Source organism: Scyliorhinus canicula, chromosome 3 (genome assembly GCF_902713615.1).
Source record: "Scyliorhinus canicula chromosome 3, sScyCan1.1, whole genome shotgun sequence".
NCBI classification, from domain to species: Eukaryota; Metazoa; Chordata; class Chondrichthyes; order Carcharhiniformes; family Scyliorhinidae; genus Scyliorhinus; species Scyliorhinus canicula.
The window spans coordinates 264,866,772-264,891,580 of record NC_052148.1 but is presented as its reverse complement, the minus strand read 5'-3'; the positions used below and the strand labels follow the sequence as shown (position 1 = coordinate 264,891,580).

General features: G+C 44.9%; 1 protein-coding gene across 1 annotated transcript in view; it reads right to left on the bottom strand.

Annotated features, from left to right (window-relative positions):
- Positions 1-24,809, bottom strand: part of ccser1 (coiled-coil serine-rich protein 1) — a 1,211,351-nt gene that overhangs the window by 602,635 nt on the left and 583,907 nt on the right. The window contains 1 exon segment of the mRNA XM_038792749.1: positions 15,249-15,326. Within this exon segment, the coding sequence (XP_038648677.1) occupies positions 15,249-15,326 (78 nt within the window).

Sequence of the window (24,809 nt, the reverse complement as noted above, 5' to 3'; positions counted from 1 at the left end):
CAATCATTAACATCTTTTTGCGATTTCAGTGAATGGAGCTTGAGTTTAAAAAAAAAATTATTTTGTGGGATACGAGTAACACTGGGAAGGCCAGCATTTCTTGACCATCCCCAATCTCCCTTGAACTGGGCCATTTCAGAGTTTCAAAATAGAATTTACAGTACCCAATTATTTTTTCCCAATTACGGGGCAATTTAGCGTGGCCAGTCCACCTAGCCTGCACATCTTTGGGTTGTGGGGTTGAAACCCACGCAGGTACGGGGAAAATGTGTAAACTCCACACAGACAGTGACCCGGGGCCGGGATCGAACCCGGGACCTCGGCACCGTAGGCAGCAGTGCTTTCCACTGCGCCACTGTGCCGCCCAGGCCATTTCAGAGTTAAGGGTGAATCACAGGGTTATGGGTCTGGAGTCACAGACCAGGCAACAACAGCAGATTTCTTCCTTAAAGGGCGTCAGAGAAACATGTGCGTTTTTACACTGATGTTTTCCTGGTCAGCATTACTGAGATGAACCTTTAATTTCAGATTTTATGAACTGAATTTGAATTCCGCCACCTAACTTGGTGAAGAAATCTGCCATCCTTACCTGGTCTGTCCTACATGTGACTCCAGATTCACAACAATATGGTTGACTCTTAAATATCCTCTGAAATGGCCCAACAAGTCACTGATTTGTAGTCAACCATTATGAAAACACAAAAGGAATGAAACCAGACAGACCACCCGGCATTGAACCAGGCATCGGAAACAACAACGGCAAACCCAGCCCTGTCGACCATGCAACGTCCTCCTTACTAACATCTGGGAGCTTGTGCCAAAGTTGGGAGAGCTGTCTCACAGACTAGTCAAGCAACAGCCTGACATCATCATACTCACAGAATCATACCTTACAGACAATGTCCCAGATACCACTATCACCATTCTTGGGTATATCCTGTCTCACCGACAGGACTGTGGGAGGAAACCGGAGCACCCAGAGGAAACCCACGCAGATACGGGGAGAATGTGCAAACTTCACACAGACAGTCACCTAAGGACAGAATTGAACCCGGATCCCTGGCGTGCGAGGCAGCAGTACCAATCACTGCCACCACGCCGCCCACAGATAGAGAGGGAATTCACCACAAAAATAGGTTTCACAAGATTTACAGTGCACAAGTGAGGACGATCTGATGGGTCAGGAACATTATACTAATGAATGAGTTAAAAGGTTACTTTGCTTAGGAGTTTGTGATATTTTAATCTGTATAGAGTACTGGTGTGTAGGAACTCTTGCTTTTTCAATTGTGCTTTTAAAAATGATTTACACTGGCTCCTTGGTGCGATTTTTCAAGTTCAGGAATTGAAAAAAGTTGGCTTCTTATAGAAGGATGTGAATTGGAATGGAATTTGTGGCGATGCACTTTCACCAGGGACTCTCAGGTTTATCCACAGTTTCCTCCATGCAAGAGAACATTCTTCTGGATGAGGGTGAACAGCCAGAGGTCCACATACCCATGATGTGCAGGAAGAGGGGTAAGGTCCTGGGAGCAGACTTTAGGGGTTAGGTTAGGAATTAAAAAGCAGAACCTCCGAATCAATAATCTCTGGAATACTCCCAGTACCACGTGCCGAAGCCTTGGTGGACAATGGGACTTTGTAACAAATGAGACTCAAAGATTGAGAAAGAAGCAGGAAGGATAGAGAAGGAAATTGGGTGCACTGGGAGATAACTCAGGTCTAGAAAGAGTAACAGAGGGGAGGAATAAATGGATGAAGAGAAAAAGAGACTGAAAGGAAAAGAAAGAAATTATTTAAACATTTAAAAAACAATAAACTCCAAACATAGAACATAGAACAGTACAGCACAGAACAGGCCCTTCGGCCCTCAATGTTGTGCCGAGCCATGATCACCCTACTCAAACCCACGTATCCACCCTATACCCGTAACCCAACAACCCCCCCCCCTTAACCTTACTTTTATTAGGACACTACGGGCAATTTAGCATGGCCAATCCACCTAACCCGCACATCTTTGGACTGTGGGAGGAAACCCACGCACACAGGGGGAGGACGTGCAGACTCCACACAGACAGTGACCCAGCCGGGAATCGAACCTGGGACCCTGGAGCTGTGAAGCATTTATGCTAACCACCATGCTACCCTGCTGCCCCCATGTTATGATCTGTAAGAGTGAGGGTCCAGAGTTTGAACTGTTGCCTTTCTGGCTGAAGGAGGTTAAACGGCAATGCAGGAGCATGAAATGAAGTGAAATGAAAATCGCTATTGTCACAAGTAGGCTTCAAATGAAGTTACTGTGAAAAGCCCCTAGCCGCCACATTCCGGCGCCAGTTCGGGGAGGCTGGTACGGGAATTGAACCATGCTGCTGGCTTGCCTTGGTCTGCTTTCAAAGCCAGCGATTTATAAATCTCAGCATTAAAAGTGTCCTGCACTGTTGTGCTGTTAACTACCAGTTGCAACTGCCTGCAGCATGGTTAATTCATGTTTTCACAAATCCACAATTTCTGGAAAGTCACAGGGAGATTGAAGGCGAGGCGAACTGCGGAGTGAGGCAAATCATCCCGAATTCTATGATGATTCACCATCTATGGGGTTTCTCTCCCTCACCTCAAGGCACTGGACAATTTACACGTTAACAGTAAGCATGTTCAACTTGCAATTATTTTGCCATTGCAACCTGGGCCATTGTGTTCAATCAGAAAGATATCTCATCGCCTTGTGTACATTTTCCAAGTACCTTTTTAAAACCATCATCAAATAAAACATTGGGATCGATTTTTAATTCCCTTGCAGAGTAAGGGAGATATATCACTGAGTAGCAAACAGAGACTTGAATCCCAGAATCCATACTGCAAAATGTGCATGCAAATGCACTGGAAAGTACATACATCCACACGCATGCACATGCACCCACACGCATGCACATGCACCCACGCGCATGCACCCACGCACATAACCATTTGGATTTAACAGTAGTAATAATAGGTTATTCACATCTAAGGAGAATCCAAACAATTTTTTCAGCTGGGGTCCCTTGTCGTGCCAGGGTGGGACTGCCAGGGTGGCACTGCCAAGGTTCCCAGGTTGCATGAGGGGGTGCCAAAGTACCACCTTGCCCAGAGACTGACCACCCAGGGGCCTCAGAATGCCTGGGAGACCCCCCCCCCCCACCACCACCTCAGAATACCTGGGAGACCACCCCACCTTCTCAGAATGCCAGGGAACCCCCTCCACCCCGCTAAACACACTCGCTTTGGAATCTTGATCTTATTTAGTTAAATCGTGCCCATTGTGTCACTGTATTGATTAGCATTGTGTCAGTGGAAAGAGCAAACTAATGTCTTGAGTGATGTTAAAGGATATTTTAATATTGTGTTAGGAATGTTTAAATACACCATACCCCTATTTTAGCGTGAAATCACCCCAGGAGAGAGGTAATCTTTCTGCACAGTCTTACTAAATTAAAATAAAATATTGGGGTTTCTGTCCAGTATCCTAGCCACTGTTGGAGTCTGGTCTGGGATTGTGTAACAAGAAATGACGTTAAAACAAATCTCGTGATGCTCAACAACATTACAGCCCCCATTAACTTACCGGTGTTAAAGTGTAACATCAAAAATTCTAAGTATTAGTATAGGCTCAGCAAGCCAAAGGAGAGTCCGGAGTCTCCTGGGCTCGGTGTTCATTAAATAGTTTAACATGAAAAGTTTAACAGGGCACTGGTTTACTAACATTACTGTAATACTAAAGAGCTAAAGGAGCAAGATCCTGCAGAACATATCAGTATGAGGGAAAAAGCAGCAACGCGCTGGACGTATTTGCAGCAAAACTATATTGCACATTCCTGAGCACGGAGCAGTAATCAGCTCAAACACCACAGACCTCAGAATGACAAAAAACACATTTAAGTTAAAAACCTCAGTTGCATTTGAAATGATTAATGGTTAATATAATTATGAATGCTTACAATGTACTAAGGGTTGGCTCGCAGTTAATTCACTCAGCAATCAAAAATTTATCTTTGCATCAACCTAGCCTGCCTTTCCTGACTAGGCTGAGTCTCTGGACGGTACCTATGTGCTGCAGTTCATTATGTAGGTCACAGACTCTATTAGCAGTGTCAGTCCCATTCTGCCTCCAACTTTAGTGTTCCACAGCCAAGAGAGCTCCCACAGTACCAATGTGTCCTTCTGATTCAATAATGCTGCTGCAAATTAATTATGTGTGCACATGTCTACCTGAACACAGATGCAGAATAACACATTCTATTTATTTTTAATCATACAGCCAGAGTAGCTCCTGTAAAGGACCTGTACATGCTTGTTATTACTTATTCAGGCAAATGTAATTTTCATGTACTGTGACTCTTCCTGGGGTTGCTATTTGCAAAAAGATAAATAATTCAGTTTATATGGTTAGAAAATCTATGGCCAAGAACGTTCTGCTCCCCCTCAGGCTCTAGTTCCAGGATGTCTGGAATGTCAGAGGGGATTTGACGTCTTGATTTTTATGGTGGTGCTTTTTTAAAAAAGCTTAGCCACGTTAAGGAGGTCAACATTGATTAAGAAAATCTGGGCAGCACAGTTTATTGCGCTGTTTGGAAACAGTGGGTCAAGGCAACCTCTGTGGAGGGGGAACCAGAGTTAAAATTTCCCATCACCAATCATTTGTCACAGCCAGTTGTGCAGCAAAAATTGTAGTTATATAGCACCTTTGACATAATACTAATCTTTCTTAGTGTCACAAGTAGGTTTGCATTAACACGGCAATGAAGTTACTGTGAAAATTCCCTAGTCGCCACACTCTGGAGCCTGTTCCGGTACACTGAGGGAGAATTCGGAATGTCCAATTCACCTCATGAGCAGGTCTTTCGGGACTTGAGAGATGAAACCGGAGCACCCGGAGGAAACCCAAGCAGACACGGGGAGAAGGTGCAGACACCGCACAGAAAATGACCCAAGCCAGGAATCGAACCCGGCTCCCTATGAAAAGTCCCAAGGTGCTTCACAGGAGTGTTATAAAGCAAAGTATGACACCGAGTTAGAGAAGGAAATACCAGATCAGATGCCCAAAAGATTGGTCAAAGAGGTATGATTTAAGAAGTGACTTTGAGGAGGAAAGGGATATAAAGATGTGCAGCGAGGGAATTCCAGAGCTTGTAGTCGAAGCAACTGAAGACATGGTCACCAATGGTAGGGGAATAATGTTTGGGAATACACAAGAGGCCTGAATTACAGATACATTGGAGGGCTTTGATATGAGTAATCGGCCTGATGGCTTACCTCTGACCTGCTGGGTGTTTCCAGCATTTTCCCTATTTTATTTCTGAATTTCAGCCTCTGCGGTATTTTGCTTTTGTTTGATTGCATTGTGTGTCTGACCTAACAATCACTGCTTGTGAAACTAGGTTGTGATGTTCAGTGGCAAACCTGTAAAACGTGGCAGACAGAGGAAGTCCTTTTTCCCAACCCTGGAGAGTAAAGCGTGCATTTCTCACATGTTACATGCAGGGACAAAAATCAACTTGATCCTGGTGCCGCTTACTTGAGAAAATTAACTCAGCAGCAAATATTCTGGATTTACCAAGTTCACTACAAATATAATTCTTTGAATGGAAAAATGGGACACCTCTAAAACAGTATGTTATCTTTAACTGTTCAGGTTACATGGGACAGAGGATGTGGTTATGTCATTGAGCTAAAATGCAGATGCTTGGGCACATGATCTGATGAAGTGAGTTTGAATTTCACCATGCCAGCAAATACTACCTCCAACAAGAGAGATTCCAAACGTCTCCCCTTTACATTCAATGGCATTCCCAATGCTGAGTCCCCCACTGAAAACATCCAGGGGCTTACAATTGGTACTAACGATACAAGGTCTAATACAGGTACGGCATCTACAGTGATGGTAGAACCCTCAAGAGTATGGACAGTCTCTTCCAGTCTCCACACCCCCCCCCCCATCCTCCCCCCCCCCCCCCCCCCCCACCAACAGTCGCCCACTTATGTGTTATAAATAATTTTGCCAGGTGTATAGAGTTGCTGCTGTTGAGCTGGTGGACAATACCCTACCAGTTATTCTATTTTATTTTTTACTGTCTTTTTTTTATTATTTACTATTTCTTTTCTTTGGTATATTTAGGTGTGCTCCTCTCTTCTATATATGTGTGTATATATATATATGTCTCTTATCCTGAGTACATAACGGGAAATATACTTTGTTCAAAAACCCACTAAAAAACATTTATAAAAAATAAAAGAGTATCGACAGTCAGAGAGATCTTGGTGTACAGGTCCACAGGTCACTGAAAGGGGCAACATAGGTGGAGAAGGTAGTCAAGAAGGCATACGGCATGCTTGCCTTCATTGGCCGAGGCATTGAGTATAAGAATTAGCAAGTCATGTTGCAGCTGTATAGAACCTTAGTTAAGCCACACTTGGAATATAGTGTTCAATTCTGGTCGCCGCACTACCAGAAGGATGTGGAGGCTTTAGAGAGGGTGCAGAAGAGATTTACCAGGATGTTGCCTGGTATGGAGGGCATTAGCTATGAGGAGAGGTTGAATAAACTTGTTTTTTTCTAACTGGAACGACGGAGGTTGAGGGGCAACCTGATAGAGGTCTACAAAATTATTACTCCTTCAACAATACCTTGACCTCCATCAATCAGAAGGAAAAGGGCTGAAGATGCATGAGAATACCACAACCTGCAAGTTCCCTCCGAGCCACACATCATCCTGACTTGGGAATATAGCGCCGTTCCTTCACTGTCACTGGGCCAAACTGCTGGAATTCCCTCCCTAACAGCACTGTGCGCCTGCCTACGCCACTTGGACTGTAGCGGTTCAAAATGGAAATTCTCCACCACCTCAAGGGCAACTTGGGATGGGCAATCTTGTCAGCGATGCCCACGACTATTAAAGAATCTTTAAAAAAAACAATGAATGAATTAAGCCAGGTCCAACTGACACCGGAAAGAAGCAGAGTGAGAATTAAGGGAGGGGAAATGTTTCACCTTGCTTTGTTTGGGGAGGAACTATCCCTGTTGGTGAAAAGATCAGGAACCAAATGACACTGGCTTAGGGTGAATGGCTAAAGAAGCTGTAATGATATGTATATAGCATAACATTAAAGGGTTAATTGTTACATTTCAGTGTAATGTAAACACTAGAGGCCCCACCAGTTCCCAGTATAAATATCAAAACTCAGGGAATCTTGGGTGGTGTTAGCAGAGGAGAGAGATAGATCACAACTCAAGGGCTAGTTTAGGTTAGAGAGAATTTGCACGTGTGCTTCATTAGTTGATACTTCATCATAGATTACAGTTTAACAGACTCAGTCTTACTTTATTAACAGTTACAGCTCGGTAGAGTGCGCAAACTCTATTTAATTTAATCGTTATTCAATAAATCAGTTTTGCTTCAAGTTAAAGATTGGAGGTTTCTTGATCATCCCACCATCAGACTATTCTGGATCACGAGGCAAAGAGTAACGACATATTACCTCAAAGTGTAATGGTAAACAGAAGCAATGCTACAAGAGTATTGTTTTACCACAGTGGTTGGAATGTGGAATGCATTGCCTGAGAGTGTGGCGGTTAAAGATTCAATCCAGACCTTCAGCAGACATTGTCTAAAGAGAAAAGAATTTACAAGGCTGTGGGGAAAAGGCAGGGGAGTGGGCTGAGGTGAGTTGCCAACATGGACATGACCATTGAGATAGAATCCTTCTGTGTTGTATGTTGGAACAACAGTCCAATCGTCTGCTAAACACCAAAGGATTCTGAGTTGATCAAACTGAAAGGTTCAACCATTTTCAAGGCTGGATGATAACAATTTGTAGTTGAAAAATGACTGAGACCCATATAACTCACTGGTTTAGTTGCTACTGGAAGCTTCGTAATGGAAGTCGTAAGCAGTTCGATACGTTGTTCACATAATCGGCATGCATTACCTTATCTGCAAAATACTGATAATAATGTGGCCAAGGGGTCAAGCCCTTCAACAATAATAAAGCGGAGAGTTTGTAGCATGATTGCTCCAATTGACCACTCATCCTCCTGGATAATGCACCACTTCTCCCTCCAAGTATCTGCTTGCTCCCTCTCTCAGGGAATGAACTAAATACGTGCCGCAAGCTGGTCAAAAATGTCACTGTGAAAAGCGGCCCACTCAGAACAAGACAATGAAAATTAGGCTCCACAAACAATTTGAGAGTTTACCCTTGTAAACCATTTTCTCCTGCGTGCCCAAATTCCTGGCGAACAGATGTTTGGGCTAACTGCTCAGAAAGAACTCCTTGCCTCCATTAAACTTTCACAGAATGATTGACTGGTGTCACTCAAAAGAATTGTGAGCAATTAATTGTTATATGGATTCCTTGATTGGTTAAACGCGCAATGCGTCAGCTTCAACTGCCTTGTTTCAAAAAATATGTATTTGCTTTTGAAAATTAAGCATAGTCTTTACCCAGATACGCACAGCAGTAAAGTTGAAAACCTGTTCAGTGCGAAAGGATTTTCAAACAAACGGTTGCCAACAAACCTGGCAATGCAAAAAATTTCCTTCATTAACGTCTTGCATCAGAAAAAGTGTCACCCTTCCAATAGATAAGAGCTTGATTTCTCCGTTGGAGAGCAACTTATGCTTAGTATGGGGTTCAATTTAAGGATTGTCTATGCTTGTGGCACAGAGATGATTATTGTTCCAAGGGGAATTATCCATACAAAATATTTAGGGCAAGATTCTCCGTCGGCGGGATCCTCCGTTTCTCTGGCAGCGCACTCATGTCCGTGGATTTCCCGACGACGTGGGGGTGCCCACAATGGGAAACCCCATTGGCCGGCTGGTGGGATGGAGAATCCCGCTGCCCGCGAGGGAGCGCCGCACCAGAAAACGGGTGCGGTTGGACGGAGGACCCCGCCCATATACTTTTAAAGCTCTATTATCAAAACAGTCAGGCGATATAAAAAAAGGACAAATTTATATCGCACCCTCACAACCTCAAGATACCTCAAAAATACTTCAGAGCCAATGACGCACTTTTGAAATGTGACCACTGTTGCACCATTGGAAATGCAGCAGACAATTTACACACAGCAACAACTCACAAACAACGCAATGACAACCAAATAATGGGGGTGATTTTGTGCCCGCGTTCTCCGTCCATGGAAAATCTGCACGGGCTCAAAAGCTGGAGAGAATTGAAAAACGCGATTCTTTACTGCATGGTTGGGTTTTGCTTTACGACAGGTTTACAAAAGCGTGAACCTGACAGCCTCACCTCTGAGGAGGACATCGACGATGAGCAATCAGGCAGCCATGATTTCCCAGGGTCTTACCTGGTCAGGGTGCACCGGCGAGGATGGAGGGGAACACATAAGTTCAACCCAGGGCTATGTGTTAAGTCACACAAACTCAGGGGGCGGTGAGAAGGGTTGCTCGCAGGCCTTACCTTCTATTCATTTTGGGGTGCACCGTGCTACAAAGGCAACGCCTCCTGTGTCCTCCTTGTTGGGCATGTGCCCAAATCACTACTGAAGGAGTGCCCATCTTTAGTGGGAGCTGAAAAGTGGGTGAGAAGAAATGAATACTGAGGCCAGCACTGGGGGGGTGGGCGACTGTAGTTCTTGGGCTGGGTGACATGAGAGGCCAGACTGCTAAAGCAGAGTGGGGTTCTCAGGAATGGGTTGCACCACTTGGGGAAGCACAACTGAACTGTCAATCGAAGCCAATTCTCAGGCAACACTCTTGAGGACCAAGGGGTCATGTGACGTTTGTCTGTCAGGAGTTAGTGTGTAGGGCTGTGAAATGGGAGAATGAGGGTACCTGTTAAATTTAGATTTCTCATGCTCACGCAGTCTTCACTCTAATCAGCTCCGCCTTGTCTGCCATACGAGGCAGTCATCTGCCTGATATGCTACCAAACCCTTCATTTACAAGCTACTGAAATCTGCACATCTATAGTTTGCTGCCATTGACTGGAGTCCCAAGCATTGAATCACTATGCTGATACAAGAGTTTACATTGCACAGGATACACTGGTTTGATGGTGATGGATCACGGTGACCGGATTGTTTCCTTGGAGGCAGATGTGGCGATGTTGGCAGAGGAGCAGAAGGCATTGAAGGCCACAGGCATCGACCTCGAGAATCACTCCAAACGTTAATACTTGTGTCCTTGGACTGCAAGGGGGCGTAGAAGATGCAAATGCCATGCACTATGTGGCAAAGCTGTTTGGGAAGCTGGGGGGGGGGATCTTTACGAACCCTCCCAAAGTGGACTGGGTCCACCGATTGTTCTGACAGACGCCGAGATGGGGAGCTGTCTGACTCCACAGGTATTCGGATAAAGAAAAGATCCTGAGGTGACCGAAGGACACTCGAGAATGTAGATGGCAGGGGCACCCAGTTAAAATTTATCAGGACGTTGGAGCAGAACAGGAGTGCAGGGTTTAATATGGCCTAGGCGGCTCTTTAAAAGAGCAAAGTGTGATTTGGGATAGCGTACCTGGCTCGCCTGTGGGTTACGTTCAGAAACAGCAACCATTACTTCAACACGTCGGAGGAGGCGAATGACTGTAAAAAAAATGGACTGGGGTGATGCGCTAACAATTGCACACAAAGACTCGAATCATACAAGAGAGGCTTTATTACCATGAGATGTTATTCCTTCGACTGCAGCTGTAGAATGGCAGCTCAGGAGAACTCATGAATATTTATACTGCTCCCTGTGGGCGGAGCTAGCCAGCAGGGGCTTACCGGCAAACCTGTAACAGCAGGTACTGCTGTACATCCCCTAATTCAGGCACACACATATATATACAGTGGTGGATCACCACATGGGGCAAGATTGAATGAAGCTGTTGGTTACACTTTGGGGTTTTCTTTTTCTCTTTTTCTCACATATCACTGTTATCTTTGAGTTATTGTTTTTTTTATTTATTTCAGTATCGTTGGAAACTGTTGGAAATGTTGGGGGTTGAGGAAGTGGGTGTGGGGAAGGGTTTGTAGCATGTTCTATATTAAACGTGGGTTCGGGCAGGGAGACTGCTTGCTGAATTATTCTCTGTAATAACCTGTTTTTTTCCGCAGGTAGGGGTCACTCTGCTTGCAGAGATGCAAGTTAACGGTAGCAAAGTAGGGGAGAGAGTCGTAGCTGGTTACCTGGGGGGGGGGGGGGGGGGGGCCTGTCTGTTTCTTTTGTTCATTAAGGTAATGTTCGTTAAGGTAGAAAAATACTTTTCACTGTACCTTGGTACAGGTGACAATAAACAAATCCAATCCAATCCAATGAGTCTGGGGTGGTTGGGTTTTCTTTGTTTGGGATGGGGAGGGGAGGGGTGGGGGCTGATGAGAGTGGGGTGGGGTGCTTTGGTAATCGGGGAAGGCAGGGAGAAGAAGTTGGGGAGGAGTCAGGAGGGGGGAGGGATAGGTTGCTGACGATGAAAGTTTATTTGCTGACGTGCAGGTTTGAGGGGATGTTGACGTCCATCTTGCGTGGGCATGAAGCCAATGTGAGATGGAGCCATGCTGGACTTCCTTGCAGGTGGGATATGGCTGATCATAGTAGAGGGTGGGCTGGTGCCATGGAAGGTGAGGGGGTTATATCAGCACCAGCGGCAGAGCTATTAGCGGAAAGGAAGAAGTTCCAGATGGAGTCTGAGTTGGTGTCGACGGGGAAGGCAGTGAGACAGCTTTTTTATGCGAGAGGAACATTTTATGAGTATGGGGAGAAGGCCAGCAGTTTATTGGCTCACTGATTGAGGTGGCCTCTCAGGAGAGAGCTCAAATTATGGACTCGGGGGTGGTGGGGGGGGGGGGGGGGGGGGGGGGGGGGACATTGGTTTCTGCTCCAAGGAAGGTCGACGGGGTATTTGAAGCCTTTTACTGGGGAGCTATACACATATGATTCTCCGGAGGAACAACCAACTATGGTACCTGGATCGGTTGGTCTATCCAACAGAATAGATGTGTGTGGACAGGGAAAGAGGGCAGGAGCAGGAGGCACTGTTCAGGCTGGAGGAAATTATGAAATGTATTTGCTTTATGCAGTCAGGAAAGGCTCCAGGCCCGGATGGGTTCCCTGTGGAATTATAATCGAAGGTGTACGTGCGTACGTGGATATCATCATCTGGGGCTCAACCATAAAAGAGCACAATATGAGGTTGCTTAAAGTTCTAACGAGCATCAGGAGAAATGGGCTGCAGCTGAACAAGCAAAAGTGCCAATTTGGAGTAACTGAGATCACATTCTGAGGTGACAAGCTCTCATCGCACGGCTTTGAACCTGACGAGGACAAAATTCAAGCAATTGTCAATATGCCAAAACCACATGACAAGAAAGTGATGATATGATCAATTTTATAGGGAAATCTATTCCAAACCTGTCGGCAAAATCAACACATCCATGTGATTTCCTGCACAACACAATGGATTTTACTTGGACTGAGCAACATGAGCAAGAGTGGAAGAAGGTCAAGACTTCACTAACCACCACGCTCACATTTTTTGACCCATCTCAGCATATTAAAGTGTCAACAGACGCGTTGAAAGATGGTCTGGGAGCAGTCATTCTGCAACTCAAGCATGATGATTGGAAACCAGTCGCATATGCATCATGATCCATGACGACAACAGAGCAGAGGTACACTCAAATCGAAAAAGAATGCGCGGGTTTAGTTGTAGGCTTCGAGAAAGTCCACAGCTAAATGTATGAGCTTCCAACTTTCACAGTTGAGACAGATCATCGGCCTTTAGTTATCATCAGGAAGAGTCTCAACTAAATGTCTCCGCACTTTCAGAGGTTGATGATGAAGTTGCAACACTATGACTTCAATCTCACCTACACGCCAGGCAAATATTTATTCTTAGCAAATACATTATCGAGCACACTGACACAAAATATGGGTAGTGAAATTGCTGAAGACGTATGTCAATCTTATTTCCACGCCACCACCAGTATCAGACTCAAAACTACGTGAGATCCAAGAAGAGGCCAGGAAGGATCAAACTCTTCAAGGAACATGATCTCACACTGGTCCAGAGCTCAATATATGGAGTTATACAATATAAGATCTGAACTCAGTATCATCAATGGAGTGGTACTTTGTTTGCACACTACAGTTATACCTCAATCACTTCGCAAGGATGTATTTCAGAGGATACATCAAGGACATCTCAGGATTGTGACGTGTAAATGGAGAACTCGTGACTGTTTAGTGGCCAGGTATAAACCAGGATATTGGCATGATGGTCAGTTGTGATACATGCCAGACGCATCGTTGGAGGCAAACAAGAGAACCTGTGCAAATATCTGATTTACCAATGGTACCATGGCATAAAATAGCTATGGATCTATTTCACCTATGAGGGAAAGATTATTTAATTATCATAGACTATTTTTCAAACTATCCTGAAATGACTCTACTGTCAAGCATAATGGCAAGCGGTGTAATTACTGCACACCAAGTCAACTTTTGCGAGACATGGAATTCAAGTCATCACGAGTGACAATGGTCCTTGTTTTAGCTGTAAAGTCAGGCAACACGTTCCAATCACGTCATGTCAAGTCCGTTGTACCTTCAAGCCAATGACAAAACTGAAAAAGGTGTACATATTGTTAAGCAATTGTTGAATAAAGCAACGGACAGCCAATCTGATCCATATCTCGCACTATTGAGTTACAGAGTGTCACCATTGTCACATAGTAGATCGCCAGCTGAGTTACTCATGAATAGAAGGTTGCATACCATACTTCCATACTTGGAAAAGGAGGAGAATGCAGTGGAAATGCAGGAAATATATTAAAGCAAAACAAAAGCAGTGTTCCATGAGTGCGTCTAGAACTTTACCATCTCTGAGTAGTGATGACATTGTGAGAACAGAAGATTCAGGCAATTGGCCGAGAAAAGCCATTGTACTTGACGATGTAGCACCTTGTTCCTACAATGTACAGATAGAGGCTGGGTTGGTTTTAAGCAGAAATCATTGCACGCTCTTGAAAACCGGAGAAGACTTTCACAACAACGTGATGGATGACAAATCTATGTCAGAATCAACATCAGCTGCAGTGTCAGATGGTTCAGTAGTTCCTAAGCATGAGAATGTGATGGAGAACATTGAAACTACAAGTTCCGAGCGGCAAGGTCAAACTTTGAGAAGATCAAAAAGAGTCAGAAGAAAACCTGATCAACTCAATTTGTAGATTTAGACGATTTGTACATACTATGCTTGCTGTTCTTGTACATTCATAAATATATATATATATATTTGTTAAACCAGCTTTAAACATTTTAAAGAAAAAATAATAATACTGTTAGACTCACATGCTAATGATATCAGATGTAAATATACTGATGATAATGTATTAATTTATTCCTTCAAAGGAAAGGAGATGTAGTGATATCATGATTGTGTTGTAATTCACCGACTGACCACTAGAAGTCTCATTCGTATATAAGTGAATGTTAGAGTCAGGTGACCGCAGACTGACTAGAGAGATGGGAGAGAGATAGTGGTGTGTGCACGTTCATACTGTTATTCATCTGTTGTTTTGCATATAGTTGATCCACAATTAATGATAATAAATGGTTTATAGCTTTAGCTACAAGTGTTCTTGTAATATAAATCAGGCCATCTGACAAGAACATCACATGACCCATGAATTTAATACTAAAGAATAAGCTCAAGCCAACTTGGGATATTTACTTCACCTGTTTGAACAACATCTCATACCCAATACATGCATTTTTTTTTTCTTTTCTTGTAAATTTAGAGTACCCAATTTATTTTTGCAATTAAGGGGCAATTTAGAGTGGCCAATCCACCTAGCCTGCACATCTTTGGGTTATGGACAGCGACCCAGAGCCTGGATCGAACCTGGGACCTCGGCGCCGTGAGACTGTAATGCTACCCACTGCGTCACCGTGCTGCCGTCCCAATACATGCACAAGCAGCACAGCATCACTTCTCAGTGGTTCCCCTATCCCTGCCATCTCACAGGGTGCTGCATTAAGCTCGGGTAAGTAGTATCATTCAGGATTTCTGCCAACAAGATTGTTTTTTGCATAATAGTAAATATAGTATAATAAAACAGTCACCTCAATATATTTGAAACTTGTCAGCTTTCTGATTGTAAGCTGAATCCTCCTCAGCATTTATGGTCTCAGTATGGTACAAGTATTCACTGTAGAAACTCCCTCTGAGCTCACCCTTTACACACAAGACCCAAATGTTTATCCTACCTTAAAAGGAAAGGGCATCTCAGTGATGGGACTGACAGGAAGCGAGTGAGTGCTGCCGGCTGGACTCATCTCCGCACTCTGAAACAAGGAGGAAAGACCATCAAATTCATTTCAAGGCGGCGAGTGATAACATTTTGTGATTCCTACCTGGAATGTCACTGTCGACCCGAGATACCATCATTTCATTCTGCACGATGGCTTTGCCTTTGTGAAAAGCAAACAGCATTGGGCAGGATTTTCCAGTTCATGGCTGCTTTCCAAATCTCCCGGTCCAGCCCGTGATGATTCCCACTGCCGATTGGACTGGAAAACCCCGGCCATTGAGCGACTCACCAAAAAAAGACTTGCGTTCATCACCAAATCACAGAAATGATTGCCGCGCAGGAGGACGACATTCTTCCGACAGTGCCTCGGAATGAGCATCTCACCTCAATTGAACTGAATGCCTCAGTCGCACCTGCCTTCATCATATTCTCCGGCAATGCATTCCAGACCTTAAACACTCAGTGTGTGGACAGGTTTTGACTTCTGTTTCCTCTGCTTCTTTTACCACTTCCTTTAATTCTGTGCCCTCCTGTCCTTGACCCTTTCACCAGGGGAAACATTTCTTCCTGCCCAAGATGCCCAGACGCCCATGATTTTGAACACCTCGATCAAATCTCCTTCTCTTCGCGAAGACAACGGTTCCAACTTCTCCAATGTGGAGTCCCTTACCACTGGAACCATTCTTGTGAATCATTTCGGCACTCCGTCCAGCACCTTCACACCTTTCTGCATATATATTGATGCAGCTCCTTTCATGACCCACAGGACCACCCAAACCACTTCACAGCCGATGCAGTACTTTGGCAGCCTAGTCACTGTTGTGACGTCGGGAATATGGCCGCCAATTTGTGCACAGCAAGCTCCCACAATAGCAATGTAAAAATAATCAGATAATCTTATTTGCATAGTATTGACTGAAGAATACGTATTGGCCAGGTCACTGAAAGTAACTCACCTCTTCTTCAAAATAATGCGATATTTTACACAGACAGGGCTAAGGTTTTTTTTTAAAAAGAAAATATAAGTATAAATTTAGAGCACCTAATTCATTTTTTCTAATTAAGGAGCAATTTATTGTGGCCAATCCACCTGGCCTGCACATCTTAGGGTTGTGGGGCAAAACCCACACAAACACGGGGAGAATGTGCAAACTCCACACTGACAAGGGCCCAGAGCCGGGATCGAACCTGGGACCTCAGCGCTGTGAGGCAGCACTGCTAACCACTGCGCCACCGTGCTGCCCTTGACTGGCTTAGGTTTAACATCTGATCTAAAAGGCAGCACCTCCGGCAGTGCAGCACGCCCTCAATTTCAATAATGCACCAATCTCACCAACTCTCTCGTTTCACAGTTAATAGTGCTAATTAAACAAGAATGCTGGTTGTCTATTCTGAAGATCTGAGTGCAAGACAACAGCAGACGCATACCTCAGCCATCTCGTTGTCCTCTGAGTCACAGTCCAATGACTATATGTTCCAGGAATCCTGCTGCATTCGAGTCACTCGGCTTTTTCTCGGCAGCTTTCAAGTATTGTGGCAAAGGATCTCTATTGCCACTGGTGCACTGGATTCTCTATTGCCACTGGTACACTGGATTCTCTATCACCACTGGTACACTGGATTCTCTATTACCACTGGTACACTGGATTCTCTATTGCCACTGCTACACTGGATTCTCTGTTGCCACTGCTAACACTGGATTCTCTATTGCCACTGGTCCACTAGGTTCTCTATTGCCACTGTTACACTGGATTCTCTATTGCCACTGGTGTGACTAGTTTGCACCCTCTGATAAGTTAAAAGCATCTCATCATGATACTCACTATTGACCAACAGCATGCAAATCAGAACATTCAAATCCTGTGGAAGATGTTTCCTTCCATAGAATCCCTACGGTGCAGAAGGAGGCAATTCGGTCAATTGAGTCTGTACCGGCCATCCGAAAGAGCACCCTACCTAGGCCCAAAACCCTGTGCATTGATCATGGCCAATCCACCTAACTGCAACACCTTTAGGCTGAGGGAGGAAACCGGAGCACCCGGAGGAAATCCACGCAGACACGGAGAGAACGTACAAAAAACTTTGCACAGCCAGTGTCCCAAGGCCAGAATCGAACCTGTGTCCCTGGCTCTGTGAGGCAGCAGTGCTAACCACTGTGCCACCATGCCACCTCGTTGAGGTGCACTTGCAGACAGCCAGCACGGAAACAACCGGCTGAATGTCCTCCTTCTGCGATGTAACCAATGTGCTATTCTAAGATTGTAAAATGCAAATCATCCATTTTTTTAAAAAGGCATATGGTATTTATTACTTAAAAGAATATTGAAAGTGATATGTACTCCCCTGTAGATTACCAAGAGAGTTGCACAACAAATTAGAACGAAGCATGTGTTTATTCGCAGCTGTTTTCTAATTTTCTCAAACAAAAATATTTAAACTTTTGTTAATCACATTGCTCATTAATTACACAAACAATGAGAGCTTGGGAATTGGAAGTATAATTTGAGAATTTATGGATGTCACCAATTTGCGGGATACTGTTAAAACAGAGGAGGATTGAGACAAAATACTGAAGCCATTAATAAACTTACAGTACGAGTGTGTAAATGGTAAATAATATTCATTCCAGACAAATATTATATTTTGACAGAAAGAAGGAGCAAGCCAAGTAGAACTTGGAAAATGTGATGAATGTAAAAATTCCAGATAGATTGGGCGGGGGATTCTCCGTCAGCCGACGCTGGAATCAGGAAACACGATTGGGCGGAGAATTGGTTTTGACGCCAAAATCGTGGTGGGTGCCGGTTTCACGCCAAACCGCCACCTCAACAGCAGTGTCAATGCCATCAACTCTGCACGTACAGTAAACGACGTTGCCATATCATCAGCGGGCCTGACCCGCTAATTCTCCGGAGCCTCCGCGATGTTCCGCCTCCACTGGGGGGAATTCCCGATGGCCCAGTTGTGCTTTTAAAAATTGTAAAACAGGTGCTGTGGCTGCTGAGGGAGTGGGGCGGGGTACGGAAAGTGTCCAACATCACCATAGTAAAATGGTAATTGTGCCGGTGGCCAGGGCATTCTGCCGGGGCCAGGAGGAGTAGCAGGGGGTGGGCTGGGGGTTTGGGGTGGATGGACACAGGTACCACTGCCGCAGCCTGCAAGGCAGCCATGAACTGAGGGTTACAGATCGAATGGGTGTCCTCCCAGGCCGTCCCCCCGAGGTGCCCTCTCCCGTCAGCCAGCCCATTAGAGGGATGGGCGTGCTCCAGCGCAACCTGTGCCATCCTGTTGGCTGGGATGAGTTTCTATTGGGAGCTTGCCAGCCTCCCGAGAGTCAATCACAGACCTGGCAAATCCAGCACCGTTTCTCATTGGAATCAATCGTGTTCCATGTGGTGCCAGTGCTAACCCCTTAACACTCACTGAATCGGTCCAGGTGCGGTGCCAGTTTTGCCGTCATGGAAGTCTGTGAATCCTGCCCCGACGTCAAGACTTAGTCTCAGGAAAAGATAATTCCACCCATTGTATGATTATGTATTTGGTGCAGTAAGGGTTAAACACCTGGGCTAGTGTGGTGTGTGTGACTGCTGCAGTCATGTTTTTAAAGAATCCTGGTTTGCAAGACAGCCAGGCCATTTGGGAGCCAGGGGTGTAGTTAAAACATCGTAAAAGTTTGGACTAATGGTTTTTTGTTTATGTCAAGAGGACTCCCTGCGGAGTAGTTAATTAGAGATATTGTGGTCAGCTAGTAAGATGTTGTAGTTAATGGGAGTAACCAGGGTTGAAGCAGCCAAGTGTTAAGGGTTTTCAGAGTTTTGGGCTTGTGACTGGAATGCACGTTGTGTAGCTTTTCTGAAGAAATACAGCCAGAGAGTCTGCATTATTCTGCCGGGAGCCAGGTCTCTTTCTTTAACGCTGTCTCAAAAGATCTCTCTTTCTCAAAGTGCACTATCTCTGTATACCGCGTGTTCCTGAGTGCTAATTGCATTTAAAAGTGGATTGATATTTGAGGTGGTTTTGTTGTTTGAGTGGAAATAAAGATAGCAGTTAGTGGAGTATACACATTGGCATGGACCTGTCGGATCGAGTTACATGCTGCAGTGCTGTAAATACTGAGAACACTATGTAAGCCTCATAAAAGTACAAAACAATCTTTCAATACAACCGATTAATGCACGGTCAATTAACACCTTTTTGGGGGAAAAATACTGAGCGACTGCTGGATTAGGAATGGGTCCAAAAGTTTACAAGGATAAACATGAATGGAGATCCAGGAAGGCAGATATTTTGTTGGTGTGATCATTGTAGCCAAATTATAAACATATCTAAGACACACATCGTGTATGTTAATAACACATGGAGAAAATAAATCTCCCTCCTCATTTAATTCCTCAGCTTCTGGTGTCAATAGAAACTTGCATTTAACAGAATGAAACATTCCAATGTGCTGAACCACAGATTAGAAGCCACCAGAAGCCACATTCGAGTATTTTAAAGAATACAAAAGTTCATATCACTATCATTTGAGGAGCAGGTGACACTTTGCAGAAACATCCGTCTGGAGATTAAGGATGGGTAAAAGATGACCCAGCACCTGATAGCAAAATAGACCTGTAAAACTAAATCCTGTTAAATGTTGTTGTCTTTCACTGCTTTCGTGCGCATTTCCATACATCACAGCAGCAGGACTACACTTCAATTGTACTTTATTGGCTGGGAAACATTCTGGGATGTCCTGAGGGCCATTGAAGCTCCCATGTGAAATGCAAGCTCTTCCTGGCTGGCGTACACCACAATGGTTGGCCAGGTGCCCAAGCCTCCTTGTGATATTTTCCTCGTTAGACACTGCAGTGCTTCTGCTGTCAGATTGAAGATCCCGATGAAATCAAAGAATTATGCTTCATTTCTGCTGTGAACTAGTGCTCTGGGAACGGTAGCTGCTGCCTGGTTTCCAGCCAGGCAGTATCTTGTTTGCCTTTGTGGAAGTGCTTTTTCGTGGCCTGGAGAGAGATCTCCTAATGTGTGTTTACTCAGATGCACAGAATTTAGTGTCCAAACTCTGGTAAGCATTTAAAAGAACAGCGGCAAATGGAGAAAATGTTTTTTGATTGCACTGCCCCAAGGTTCCAAGAGACACACACTGAGTGCTTTTTAAAACTGTGCTGGATAGTACATCAAAGTTACATTCCATGTCGTGTCAAGCCCAACTATAATGCGAGACCATTTCCTCCAGGTTATCTCTCACAGTTTCTCATCTGCAGTCAGATCTGTGCTGCAACATAACAGCACTGGTTAAACGGTATTGTAAGTAAACCATTAGCATCACCAATGAATTAGCCAATGAAGCTCATAAGGGCTCTAACGTGAGGATGAGAAACAAGCTTCTGAAAGCATGCAACCTATTCCATCCCATTCCCTAGCTAATGCCTCAAGCTAATTCATAAACTCTGAACCCAAGCTAAACTTTTGATCTGATCGCAAGGACAGCCTACTTCCACCTCCATAACATCTCCCACCTTTGTCACTGCTATAGCCCATTGGCCAATCCACTGAGGCCCTCATTCTTGCCTATGTAACCTTCAGGCTTGACCACCTGAATGCTTGCCTAGCCGACAGCCAGAAAGGTGTTAGCAGGTACTTCATCTCAAAAGTATAACTTGCAGCGTAAGATCATAAAGGATTGTCCCTTTAGACTGAGATTGTATCCTCTGGTTCTAGATTTTCCTGTAAGTCAAAACATCCTCTCCACGTCCACTCTAGCCAGGCCTCGCAGTACCCTGTAAGTTTCAATAAGATTCCCCGCTCATCCTTCTAAACTCCAAAGTACAGACCCAGAGCCCTCATCCGTTCCTCATACGACAAGCTCTTCATACTAGGAATCATTCTTGTGAACCTCTTCTGGATCCTTTCCAAGGCCAGCACATCTTTCCTTAGTTATAGGGCCCAAAACTGCTCACAATATCCAAATGGGGTCTGATCAGAACCTTATACAACCTCAGAAGGATATCCCTGCTCTTTTATTCTAGCCCTCTCGACATGAATGCTGTAAGAAGTCTTACAACACCAGGTTAAAGTCCAACAGGTTTGTTTCAAACACTAGCTTTCGGAGCATCTCCACATCATGACATGAATGCTAACATTGCTTTTGCTTTCCTCACTGCTGACTGAACCTGCACGTTATCAACAGTTCCTCCTGCACATGAGCGATTTACATTTCCAACGTTTACCAAAATGAGACTCGGCCGAGTGGGTCGGCCAATTTGGCGCTGACCTGTTGTGGTATTGTGCGAAGCAAATAATGGCATGATGGGAAAACTAGTCAAGTTTTCTTGGTACAATTAAATTTAAACTGACTTCGCATAACCTAAGGCACAAATACAAGCAGCCAAGGTCAACTTGACCCGAGAACTGGCTGCCTCTAAACTCGGATAAAGCTCGTTCGTCATAAGACCAGAGCAGTCTAAATACATACGATAAGCTAAAAACGTGTCTCTTTCGGTACTTAAACAAGTTTGCTCCATTTCTTAAACATGTACCAAAAGACAAGATAATGATATGAGACACCGAGTCCTCTAAAGGTCAGCAAGGTGACGCCATTGTAATGATTATTACTTATGTTTTACTTTTGATCAAATTCCTGACCAAGCTGTATTCATGTTATCTTGATCCTATAATGTATAAAAATCGTCTTATTCTTTTGTGATATTGCAGACTTGGAAGGGAACCAGCAGTTTGTACTTGACTGCCTTCCGACTTCAAGTCTCAGCCATACTGCTAGCAGTTGTAGTTCGTAAATAAAGCTTAGTTTTGCTTACCTAACGAACCTTGTTTGAATCTTTCTATCACAGTCCAGAAGCGGGGAAAATATTGACTATGACACTGTGGTCACCTTTGCGTTATAACTCATGAGACTTAACCAACATTCCCGGCCCCACACCTCTCCCATCCCAATCCACCACCCATAAAACTTCACATCAGCTTTGCTTAGTGAATTACAAACCAGGAAGAAAATAAAGCATTTATATAGCGCCTTTCATGACCTCAAGACACCCCAAAGTGTTTCAGAACCAATGAAGCACCTTTGCGGTCTGGTCACAGGTGTCATGTAGGGAGCATGGCACAGTAAAGTCCCACAAATAACAATACGATGATGACCAGATATTGGTTGAGGGACAGAAGCTGGCCAGGGCACTGGGGAGATCTCTCCTACTTTCTCGAAAATAATGTGGTTGGACCTTTTACATCCACCTGAGGGGGTAGATTGGGCCTTAAAGGTCGCATCCAAGAAGACAGCACTCCCAACCATGCAGCATTCCCTCTGTAATGCACTAAAATATCAGCCTATATTTTTTTTGTGCTGAAGTCTCTCAAGCGGATCACTTGGTTCCTCACTGCAGCTTGAGGGAGCAGAAAAGCAAAATCAAATCAAATCTCAAGCTTGGTAGAAAAACGTGACACAAAACACAAATAAAAGGGAATACAGCTTGTACATATCCAGCTGGGAAAATACTTCTTATAATCCTGACACATTCATTAACTATGTCAAGAAATAATTTATGAAGGGATTGCCTCCATCCTTAGCTTTATGGAAGTGAATCAACTGATGATTGCTTTCTAAATTGATTATGACCTGTTTCAAATTGCCCATTTAAAATCAGATTTTAGTATGAATGGGCCCTCACAAATCATCACCTGTGTTTATTTTTACGCTTCAGAGTTACCCGAGGAGAATGCCAGCGAAGGCAAATTGCATCATCTTTTGACTCGTGATGTTGCTCTATTCATTTGACAAGACAGTGCATCAATGGACGCTTGTTGGAGATGATTGGGTAATTTAACCTCCATCAGTCACACCTGGAGACGGCCCTGCTGTGAGTCACTGGGATTGATATCACATACATAATTTGCATTGTGTACTATTCGCCACTCTATACAATTTTCTGGGGAAAGGATACAATAATATAAGGAGTAGGCCATTCAGCCCCTCGAGCCCGCTCTGCAATCCAATATGATCACGGTTGATCTCATCTCAGCATCAGCTCCACCTTCCTGCCCGTTCTCCATAACCCTTCAACCTATCACTAATTAAAAATCTGTCCATATGCTCCTTGAATTTACTCAATGTCTTGGCATCCAATGCACTTTGGTGTAGGAAATTCCACAGATTCACGACCCTTTTGGAGAAGTAATTTCTCCTCATCTTTGTTTTAAATCTGTAACCACTTCTCCAAATAATATGACCTCTCGTTCTAGATTGGCCCATAAGATGAAGCATTCACTCGACATCGACTTTGTCAATACCTTTTATCATCTTATGTACCTCAATTAGTTCTTCCCTCATTCTTCTAAACCCGAGAGAGTATAGGCTTGAACAGATCAATCTCTCTTCATGACAAAAACTGCTCGGGCCGGATTCTCCATTGCCCGACGCCGATATTGTAATTGGCGATCGGGCGGAGAATCCACTCTGATGCCCAAATTGGGGCCGGCGCCAGTTTGATGCCGGTTTTCGAGTCTCCGCCCCCTCTGAAGTGGCGTCATCGCGGTGCACGCCATTGAAAAGGTGTTGGCGCGTCGCCGGAAGACCCTCCTACGATGTTCCGCCCCGATGGGCCGAGTTCCCGACCACATGGTTGATGTGTAGTCTGAGTGGTCGGGAACCCGGTGTGGCGGCTGCAGACTGTGTCCAGCGCCGCCACACTTCGCCGGGATCTGTGCACTGGTCGAAGGGCTTCCGCGAGGGCTGGGGGGTGGACTGGTGGGGGGTGGCCAGGGGGTGGCCTGTGGGGTCGCATTTAACAGGTTGGTTCCGCCCACAGCCGGTGCAACCGCTGCAGGTTGTCGCCTTGCGCACCTACGGCCATGGACGCGTCCATTCCCCAGGCATTTTTGGCGCTGCTGCTAGCCCCTCACCGGTCCCATAATCGGTGAGGGTTTGGCGCCGGTTTTGCCATCGTAAAACGTCCACGTATTCTCCGACAATCCAGCCCCTCATCTCTGGAATCAATCTAGTGAACCTCCTCTGAACTGCCTCCAATGCAACAAGGGTGGCACGGTAGCACAGTGGTTATCACAGTTGCTTCACAGTTCCAGGGTCCCAGGTTCGATTCCCGGCTTGCATCACTGCCGGTGCGGAGTTTGCACATCCTCCCCGTGTGTGCGTGGGTTTCCTCCGGGAGCACCAGTTTTCGCCCACAGTCCAAAGATGTGCAGGTTAGGTGGATTGGCCATGATAAATTGCCCTAGTGTCCAAAAATGGTAACATGGAGTTACGGGGATAGGGTGGTGGTGTTGGGATTGGGTAGAAGTGTGGGCTTAGGTAGGGTGCTCATTCCGGTGCAGACTCCTTCTGCACTGTAAATTCTGTGATCCCTCCTCAAAAAAGGGGACCAAAAATAGGAAATAAACTCCAGAAGGGCGGTACGGTGGCAAGCACTGCTGCCTCATGGCGCCAAGGACATGGGTTCAATCCCAGGCCCAGGTCACTATCCAAGTGGAATTTGCACATTCTTCATGT